Source organism: Triticum aestivum, chromosome 2B, assembly GCF_018294505.1.
Source record: "Triticum aestivum cultivar Chinese Spring chromosome 2B, IWGSC CS RefSeq v2.1, whole genome shotgun sequence".
NCBI classification, from domain to species: domain Eukaryota; kingdom Viridiplantae; phylum Streptophyta; class Magnoliopsida; order Poales; family Poaceae; genus Triticum; species Triticum aestivum.
Genome location: NC_057798.1, coordinates 740593694 through 740604078, shown reverse-complemented (window position 1 = coordinate 740604078; position 10385 = coordinate 740593694). Strand labels below are relative to the sequence as shown.

The 10385-nt window shown below is 47.0% G+C and overlaps 1 protein-coding gene and 1 pseudogene across 2 annotated transcripts; one reads left to right on the top strand and one right to left on the bottom strand.

Moving 5' to 3' along the window:
* Positions 1-276: 276 nt before the first annotated feature.
* On the top strand, positions 277-1135 carry LOC123042388 (uncharacterized). Of its 2 annotated transcripts, none has more exons than XM_044464855.1 (2): positions 277-535; positions 619-1135. In XM_044464855.1, exons 1-2 carry the CDS (start codon positions 294-296, stop codon positions 971-973), a joined length of 597 nt encoding a protein of 198 aa, XP_044320790.1. In that variant the 5' UTR covers positions 277-293; the 3' UTR covers positions 974-1135. The 2 variants fall into 2 exon arrangements, with proteins under 2 accessions (XP_044320790.1, XP_044320789.1); XM_044464854.1 differs by having other exon boundaries at positions 614-1135.
* Positions 1136-7071: 5936 nt separating this feature from the next.
* LOC123047081 (probable receptor-like protein kinase At5g24010) lies at positions 7072-9929 on the bottom strand (annotated as a pseudogene).
* Positions 9930-10385: the final 456 nt, after the last annotated feature.

The following is a 10385-nucleotide window of genomic DNA, read 5'->3' as shown; positions in this document are numbered from 1 at the left end:
GGTAGGAGGCGATGGCTCTTCTGGTTATTTTTCGCAGCGATGACATGAACCTTTTGGACAACGTGTAACAGGATGGTTATTGAACGGGTCTTCTTGCGATAGGTCACTGGAGTGCGGCCGTCCTGCACGCAGCGGCAGATGCACGCAGCGCATCGACGGCCGTGCTGCGCGAGGTGATCTGTGCAAAAAAAAAACATCAACTTCAGTAAAGCGAGCATACATAGCTGGATACAAGGAAATACAACGCCCAAGTCGCCTCTGGTGGGCTCGCCACGGTACGTTTTTGACGTACGATGGGGCCGGTCCGGTCAGAGCGTGCAGGGCGGCCGACAGAGTCTCTGTACGACACGGCTGGGTGGCGTGTACGCAGGTTGGGCGCAGGACGGCCGCTCTCTCGTCCTACGTCTAGCACGGGATCCCTTTTTAGATTTGGGGGAAAGACAACGCTGAGCCGGAGGCAGTGGTGCGCGCCCATGGTCGTTCAAGCTCTGCTCATGGCGATTTCAGTTGCGGCGGCGCCGGCGCTCGAATTTGGGTGAGTGAAAACTCTGCTCCTTTATTTTTGTTCTTCGTTGAAATCTGTAACTTACGAGCTCGCTCGGCTCGCCGGTAGTGCAGATCGACGTCGGCGGCCAACGATCCAGCAGCGCGCTTGGGGGCTTCCGTTTCGGCCGGTGGCGGCCGCGTCAATAGTAGGCTCGCCGGGTTCTCCGGGGGGTCCTTGGCAGCGGCAGATCGGCAACACGCCAGATGTGCAATCAGCGGGTGCCTCCTGCACGACATTGAGCTCTGGCGGGGGCGGTTGGCCATCGGCGGACGCAGGGGCTGGCGCACATTCTTCTGGCGCGCCCGCGCTGAGCCACGACGGCCCCGGCAGCTCGCTCGGCGCTGCGGCGACCTGCAACGGTGGCGTCGCTGGGCACAAGAAAAGTTGCTCCAACCCAGTTCTGTTGTTCTGTATCTCCAGTTCTAGTCATCTGTCTTGTGTCTTTGTATCTCTATTTGATCCTGAAGGCTGTATTTGCACTGGTCTATTTGCTTTCAATTGGGATTCGAAAGACTTATGTTTGAGCTCACCAGGCTGTATGGGAGTGTTACGGGTGGAGTTTTTCATCCAATAATTGAAGTGAAATTGTCGGCAAAAGAATCGCTTTGTGGCAGTGAAATTTATTTGCCGCTGGACTTGGTGATGGCACTGACGATGGCTGTGCTCCACACGTACCATGGCCGTGCTGCGCAGACCAGTGTGTCAGTAAAGTACTGTCAGCCTGGTCTCTTCCTAAATACGCATATACGTTGCAAAACGGCATCGACCGCACGACTATACTCCAGGAAGCATGCCAGCTTGGTGCGAATCGCGACGGTCCTCGCGCCGTAGATGCCGCGAGTGCAGCTGCCGCTGCGTGCAGACCTGCGTTTCTCTAGGTCACTGACGCTATCTTGAAATTTCTGGCCTTTTTTGTTGCACTAGCACCCGCTCTCTAGACAGTGTGACAAATATCGGTTATGCGGCATGATGGACACGTTGATTGCAACAGGACGCCACCTTGCTACGCCTGCTAACCATTGATCTGTCAACCACTTTACGACACTCTTTTCAATTTATAGGACACGTTGATTGCAACAGGATGCCACCTTGCTACGCCTCGTGACCATTGATCTGTCAACCACTTGATGGCACTCTTTTCCATTTATAGGGCATGTTTGTGGAGAGAGGCGTTTTGGAGGCGAAGCTTTAAGGAGGCCTTTATTTTTGAAAAATTTAACTTCAAACTTTTATGTTTCAAAAAATTCTTAAAAAATATGCTTGTATGTAAGGATGTGACCCACATGTGTGTAAAAATTAATGATGAAATACCTTGAGTTGCGACCTGTACAAAAAAGACAAATTCATGGCATTGGAGGATGAATAGTATCATGTGTTAAATAGCTCCAGATTTGTCTTTTTTTTCCACAACCCTCATTTCAGTATATTTTGAACTGAAAATTTACACATATGTGTGTTATGCCTTCATGTATATCTGTATTTTTTCAGAATTTTTTGAAATGTAAAAATATGAATTTTGATGAAATTTTAAATCTGAATTTGGAGGCCTCATTGGAGGCCGAGCTCTAAAAGGGATTTCCGATGTTTGTGCTATTAGTTCAGCTTACTTGTGTTTAATTTTTTCTGTATTTGAACTTGGTGGTTTGCTTTACTATAAAGCAGGGCAAGTCGACACAGTCCTTCTCAAAAGAAAAAGAAGAGTCAATTACAACACATGTGTCTGAAGTTGGCGAGAAAAATCAATTCGGTGCTAAAACTTGCAACATACATTAAACCGGTGACAAAACTTGGCTTCGATGTGCATCTACGGTGCAAATCACGTTTGTATACGCACATAATGCTGACGAGGCACGCCAATGTGGCGTGGGACCCAGTTTCAGCGACTGGAAGTTAGAGACAAGGGCATGTGGCCCGATTTTTGTGCAAAACACCCTAGATTTTTATGGGAAAACCCCCTTGTTTTATTCTTAGACAAATCCCTGGAATGTAGCTACGTCTCTATGACAGTTGGGGCCCACCCGTCAGAAAACAGTACAAAGAGAAAACCAATATGCAAAAGTGACAGCAGTACTCGAACCGGCGACCTCAACCTAAAATGGCGGTCCATGCTAGCCTCCCCTCCAAGTCTGGCTTCATGTCTAACTGGGATAGACAAACTTAATTACCAAATACGAGCATGAAAATCGGGCTTAAATGGGCAGCAGTAGCCGTGGACCATTTTTCACATGATATTTTTAGTTCATAAATTAATAAAATTCATATTTATTATTTTAATTTTAGAGTTTTCTTTAGATTACGTAAACATTATTATAAATAATAATATGTCTCGTAATCGTAAAGAGAATACACGAATATTTTTGGTGAACACATTACGATAGCCTAAAAATAAATGAATATATTTTGAATACATTAATAATATTTTTATAATTAAAGACATTTATTGTAATTCATAAATATTGTTTTAATTATATGTTTCTAGATAATATGTGAACATTTTTGGAATAAAATGAACATTCTTTAAAATAAGAACAGATTTTATAATTACAAATAATTTTTTAAACCGGACATAACCCCTTTTCATTACTGTGACATAACGGAAATACATCAGTCTAGAGAAAGAGATAGGAGAAGGGAGAGCGGGTTTAAGTATCGTCGGGAACCCACTGTGAGCACTCGCCATCGAGATTACCCACTGCAGGACAAAAAACTGGCAACACCATATATCAGTTTAACTGGGCACAAAAGCCCCTACATCCACCATAAACGAGCTGGGCTGCGGTGAACATTTCTTTGAATATTATTATTAATTTAGATGTTTTTCCAGAATTCTAGGAAAGGAAGAACAACTAACATCTACAAATGGGCTGCGGTGACTGCTGCACACTTAAGCCTTATGTGCGTGTCCGTTTATATTCAGTCCATTGCCTCAAAAAAAAGTTTATATTCAGTCCATTAAGGATACAAATCCGGTAATTGTCTTTGGCTCCTAGGTGCATATGCACTCATTGTCGAAATACACATTTCGAAAAGTTGAAAAATTCGGAACAAAAATCCCGCTTGTATATCCGGACATTTTATGTGCGTACACAAGGTTTCAGTGAAAAACGACGTTTTTTGTGGGACAAGGCATTTCTTTATCTTTTTTACACAAGCCACAAAAAACGTGTTTTTCACCGAAACCTTGTGAACGCACATAAAATGTCGGGATATACACGTGGGATTTTTGTTTCAAATTTTTCAATTTTTCGAAATGTGTATTTCGACAAAACGCCGCTCTCATACAAATCGTATTTGAACCGAAAGTGATACTTGGTGTGGTGGCCAGCCTGGTCCTGTGTTCCATCCTGTGCGCAATTGATGTGAACGTATTTGATTCGTGTTTTTAATTATTTTTTAAATCATAACTTTCAAACCACACATCGAAATTAAGATCTGTTTTCACTGTTGGAACCCCCGCGATGTGCTCTTCGAAACTAGATCCCGCATGGGTATATTTCGATGAAATTTCTTTTGTTCAATTTTATCCCCGTTTTATGCAACTGCTTTATCGTCGATGTGCAACTACCTGACAGAGATGTGCAACTTCTCTTCTACATCATAGACGTGCAGTTTTCAATTATGATACCTACCTCCACCCCCAAACTATCTCCTTCTACTGAAATGTGTAACTTCGTCTGCTGCCCAGGGCAACTGCATAGTAGTTGATATATATGCAACTTTTCCCCTCCCGTGGATGTGCTTCACTATTTGCTGTATCGGCCAGCAACTTAATAGTGGATGTGCAACTTTGGATACTGCCACGACCAACTTTCTAACAGTGATGTGCAACTTTCCCTCGTACCCCCATGGACGTGTAGTTTCCCTGCTAGCACCCGACCCAAACCACCCCTGCTAGTGAGATTTGCAACTTCAGCATTCTGTTTATATGCAACTTTTCACTATCCTCATAAATGCCAAATTTTCACCATCAATTGTCTCTTTCCGTGAGATGTGCAACTTCGTATATTGCCCTGGCCAACTACCTAGCAGACTATATGCAACTCTGTTTGTCGCCCCGCCAACTGAAAATACATGTCCACAAATAGGGATGGCAATGAGTTGCACATTGACTAATAGGCAGTTGGCTTGAACAATAAACTAAGTTGCACATATTGCTTGCAGGGGGAGGTGGGGGGTAGGGTTTGCCAACAATGAAGAACTGCACATCGACTACTAGGTAGTTGTCAGGAAAGTATACTAGTTGCACATCAAAGTTGTCATGGTTGCTAGATTGCCATCTCATAGGAAGTTGAATCGTGCAGATCCGAAAATTGATTTTGGAAAAAGTTGCACGATGTAGTATTAAAGTTGCACCATATAGCACCAAAATTGGCATCGAGTTTTTTTTTTGTTGAAACATAGCCATGCGGGATCTAGTTTCATAGATCTCGTCTCAAGAGTTCCAACTGTGAAAACAAATCTGAATTCCGACGCGCGGTTTGAAAGATATGACTTTTTAAAATTTAAAACTCCGAAATGAATGTGCGTGGATTTGTTCTGTTTGAAATGAAGTAACCAATATGAACGCATTTAATGCTAACTGTCACAGGTACTAGGAGACAAAAAAGATTAACAGCCACATGCATGTGAGATCGGCCACTCCATTCAACCAAATAGTGTGTATGCACTTTTTAGGTTTTAGGTATTTTTCGTTCCAATTTCTGCCCAGACTGGTGGGGCCCAAGTGCCATACCCAAGTTTCATTTGTTTTTGCAAGAAAAAAATTTGAGTGTCTTTTTGTGAGTAATATAAAATTCCGGGTGGTTTCACAAAAACCGAGGCACACGTCCTTGCATGTGCCTTTCAATCACTGACACTAGGTCCCACGCTAATAATGCTTCACCTACGAAACTCACTAGGAAAGGTTACATAAATTTCCTTAACTAAATCCCCCCCCCCCCCCCCCGATTTTCAGGAGTGGGCCCCTTCACCCCTTAATCTTTCAATCTTAACTGTCCACGTTTTCATTTACGTAAAACCCGTAGCCAACCTTACGTAGGTCTAGCATTGCCCGTCCCACGCCATGTTGGCGAGCCTCGTCATCACTCTATGTGTATACAAACGCGATTAGCACCGTAGATGAACGCCCAAGCCAAGTTTTGTCATCGGTTTAATGTATGTCGCAAGTTTTAGCATCAAACTGGTTTTCTCGCTAAGTTCAGACACATGTGATAATTGACTAAAAAAAAGAGTCAATTACACCACCGGTGCTATAACTTGGCACGAAAAATCACTTTAGTGCCAAAACTTGTGGCATACATTGAATTGGTACTACAACTTGGTTTTGACATGCATATACGGTGCAGATGGTGGTTGTATACGGACAAAGTGCCGACTTGACACGTCACATGGTGAGAGGCCCACTGTGTCAACGAGTTGATTTGGCGTGTGGCCTGTTATTTTGGGGAAAACCAATGAGAATTTTTTTCGGCATAAAAGGCCCTGATGCGCAGCGTAAATGACCAACTGCCTACCTAATGCAAAAGAATTACGCTGTCTATCCTTGGTCTACATTTCAATGGGATGGTGAACTGGAGACCATACGCCCCATTTTTCACTATCATTTTATTTAAGAAAGATCTATATTTCAATTATAATTGTGTGTTATAAATAAAATATATAGAAAAAAATCTTAAAGCATATTAATGTAGTATATAAAAGTGTTCATCCTTTAAGAATTTTTTAAAGGATACAAAAGTGTTCATGCTTTAAGATATTTCTATATATTTAATAAATGCTTATAAAAGTTTAAAAGTGTTCACAGTTTTTAAAAAATACTCATGTAGTTATAAACGTGTTCATGCTTTAAGAAATATATATTCACATGATGTAAAAAAATACTCCCTCCGTCCCAAAATAAGTGATTCAATTTTGTACTAACTTTAGTACAAAAATGAGTCACTTATTTTGGGACGGAATGGAGGGACTAGTTGGTTTGAATTCGAACCAGCAGCATGTAGCCATCACGTGCGCGTGGCCACCACCCCACCCAACAGCTTTACTTTTCAGAAACTTACAAAATACATGTAAATTATAATATTGTATTATAAATTATATATATAATACATTATAAATCTATTCACGTATTATTTCATAATGTATCCATATAATAAAATTATAATTAAAAAATTATGCATGTAATAATTTTCATATTTAAAATTAAAGGTAATTATTTGTATATATATTTAAGTAAATGAATACATATTTAAAAGGTTCATGCTTTTAATAAAATAATTATGTAGTATATAAAAGTGTTCATTTTTAATTTAAAATTTATCATATCGATAACACACAATTATATACATATAATTTATAATTTACTTTAAAAAATTAGTGTAAAATGGGATGTAGGGTCTCCAGCCATCTTAAGGCCTATGCATTATGTATCCAGGTAAACAAAATGTTCTTCTCGGTACATATGTTAGGCACACGCCGCTCCATGCTGTAAGTCACCTGTTTGAATCCGAGCGGCCACCATTTTTGTAAATAATTTGTGGGTCGCGCATCAAGGACCTTTTCTGGAGAGAATTGTTTTTTGAGGGGTTTTCCACAAAATGACTGGCCACACGACCTATCTCTATCGTTCAGAGTTTGACAGCGGGTGCTGTGCCATGTGGCGCGCCTAGTCAGCATCATCTCCGTATACAAACGTGATTTGCATTGTATATGCACGCCAAAGCCAAGTTGTAGCACCAGTTATATGTATTCCACGAGTTTTGGCACTAAAGTGATTTTTCGCGTCAAGTTTGAGCACCAGCGGTGTAATTGACTCTAAAAAAAACTGCAGAGTATTGTGCAACATCCATCCATGTGGGGTTCAGATGATTCAGGGACCACCAAAGGAAAATGTTCAATTGGTGCACCAACTTCAGATCATCGTCCCTCGCCGCGGGCGCTCAGCTGGGAGAATACCTTGCTGTCGGCGACATTGGTCATGCTCAAGTCGGTCTCGTCCATCAACAAGCTCGTCGACGACGGTACCATGTCGTCGAGTCCGTCCCCGGTGATATTGGTCTCCTGCAGCTGTAGGCAATACTCCAGGTTCCACAGCACGTCGCCCATGGACGGCCGGTCCACCCAGCACTCCGCCAGGCACTTCTCAGCGGTTTCTGCGAACTTGAGCAGCGACTCCTCGTCCACCTCGCCGGCGATCCTCGGGTCGGCCATCTTGTCGAGCCGCCCTTCCCTGCGCATCCTCACGGCCCATTCGGCGATGTTGATCCGGCCGTGGTCCAGGCTCTGGTCGATCACAGGTCGCGCGCAGAGCACCTCCAACAGCACCACGCCGAAGGAGTAGACGTCCGACCGGTCCGTCAGCTGCTGCGTCTTGAAGTACCCCGGGTCCAGGTACCCGAAGCTGCCCTTCACCGCCGTGCTCACGTGCGTCTCCCCGAACGACGGCCCGATGCGCGACAGCCCGAAGTCGGCCACCTTGGCGATCACGCCACCGGTGCTGCCGCCGTCGCTCCCGAGGAGGATGTTGGTCGACTTGACGTCACGGTGGATGATGTTCTCCGCGTAGCCTCTGTGCAGGTAGTGCAGGCCCCTCGCCGCGCCGATGCAGATCTCCAGCCTCTGCTTCCATGACAACGCCGGCTCGTCGGAACCGTACAGGTGGCTCCGCAGCGTGCCTTTCTCCATGTATTCGTACACCAGTATCATCTCCGCCTGCTCGTTGCAGTACCCAATGAGCGACACCAGGTGCCGGTGCCGGATGCCGGACAGCACCACGATCTCCGTCTGGAACTCCGGCAACCCCTGCTGCGAGGCGCGCATGGCGCGCTTCACCGCCACTGGCGTGCCGTCAACGAGCACGCCCTTGTACACGTTCCCGAACCCGCCCACGCCGATGAGGTTGCGCTCGTGGAAGTTGTCCGTGGCGGCCTTGATCTTCGCGAGAGCGATGTGCAGCTTCGTGCTCACACTCTGCAACCCGCTGGTCTTGCCCTCTCTGGACCATCGGTTCGTGAACTGCTCAGCCCAGCCGGAGCCGCTGTACTTCGTATACGGCACGCCGAAAAAGCAGAGCACCACGCAAGCAAGAACGGCGGCGCCGAGCACTGCCGACACCGTAATGACAATGGTCCTCTTCGTCCTGCCGTACCTCCTCGAGCTCAAATCAACGGGCGGCAGCCTCATAATCTCTAGCCCGTTCAGTATCCCACCTCCGCTCCTTTTCGACGACCAGCCGATGCTCACCGTGAGGTTCCCGGTGCTCGGCGCCCTGGCCGCGTAGTCCATGTAAAAGACCTCGTTCGACTGAGTCGCCCGAGCATTCGGCGTGAGGTCTGGAGTGCCAATGGTCTGCGCGATGTAGACGTTGAAGACGATGCCAACGCCGACGACGGAGCTGACCACCTCGTAGTCGCAGAAGTGGAGGCGGACGAGGTAGTGGGACCCCTTCACCGCCGGGAACGTCCACGTGAGGTTGAAGTTCAGGCCCGGGGTTGTCGCCGCCAGTAAGTCCGTCACGTTCGCCATGCGCTGGGTCTGGTACACGACATCTGGCGCCACCTCCCTCGTGTATCCGTTCGATGAATCGTAGATGATCGGGTTGGAGGTGTTGCTCACCACCGACAGCCCGGAGGCGTCGTAGAGGTAGGGACCGTCGGGCAGCCACGTCCGCCACAGCGTGTCGTTCTCAATGGTCACCTTGGGCCCTCCGACGTTGAGGCGATAGACCGTCTCCAGCGGCTGCCGCTGCCACAGGTCCATGTCGTCCTTCACCACGGCTCCCACGGGCGTCACGGAGCTATTCCACAGCATCTCCGGCGGGGCCGAGAACAGCTCGATGGCGTTGACGAAGGCGGTGGAGCCGGCGTCCGGGGTGAACGTGACGTGGAAGTGGTCACCGAACAGGTCGCGCGGGACGAAGAACTCCTTGACGACGCCGGCGGCCGGAGGCGAGAAGGAGGACAGCAGAGCGTAGGCGTCGGCGACCTAAACGTTGAAGCGCGCGGACAAGATGTTGATGACATACTGAGAGGAGGTGGCGGGGAAGAAGGGGAAGAAGTGGAGGCGCAGGACGAGGAATGACGACGCGTCTGGCGAGGCGGGGCTAGGAGGCGGTACGAGAAGGCCGAGATGTCCGCGCGCGCGGCGGCGTACAGAGCTGGCGGGGAGGCCAGGGTGGAGCTGGCCGACACCGCCGGAGCGCCCGCGGGCGAGAGGTAGGCGGCGTCGGGGACGAAGATGTTGGCGGGGGAATCGGACGGGAAGGAGACGGAGGAGTTGGCGCCGCATGCGAGGAAATATTGAAAGGCCGGAGCGAAGGCGGCGAGGATGGCGCGCGGGAGAACCATGGCGAGGAGTATCCCGCGGACGGCCATTCAGGCCAGTGGAGTCGTGCTGGTGTTGTGAGCAAGCGTGGATGTATATCGATGATCATTGGGGATAAGCGCGGGCGGGCTGTGTGGACGTAGGTAACACGGCCGAGCCGGAGTGGAGTGTTGATTCGGACGGACAGGAACAAGGGAAAGGCGAACGAAAATTCGTCCAGTGGAAGGTGGACTTGACTAAACTTGGAAGCTGGGATTGACCGTTTGTGTTGTTTGGCAGAGCATGGTGGACTAGAGTCTGGCACAGTCCCTGTCGTGTGGATCCGACCTCATATATATCCCTCTGTTCCTTTATATAATGTGTATTTGTTTTTTGAAAAGTCAAACGAGTGCAAGTTTGACCGAGTTTTTAGAACAATATATCAACATTCACAATACAAAATTTATATCATTTGATCCATCATGAAAAGTAGTTCCATATTTTATCTAGTAGGTATTGCAGGTGTTGTTATTTTATTCTA

Excerpts from the sequence above, each read along its gene's own strand:
- LOC123042388 (XM_044464854.1), top strand. The coding sequence starts at position 294 with ATGGGGCCGGTCCGGTCAGAGCGTGCAGGGCGGCCGACAGAGTCTCTG. Across the intron at positions 536-613 it reads GCGCCGGCGCTCGAATTTGG|TGCAGATCGACGTCGGCGGC; the intron begins GTGAGTGAAAAC and ends GCTCGCCGGTAG.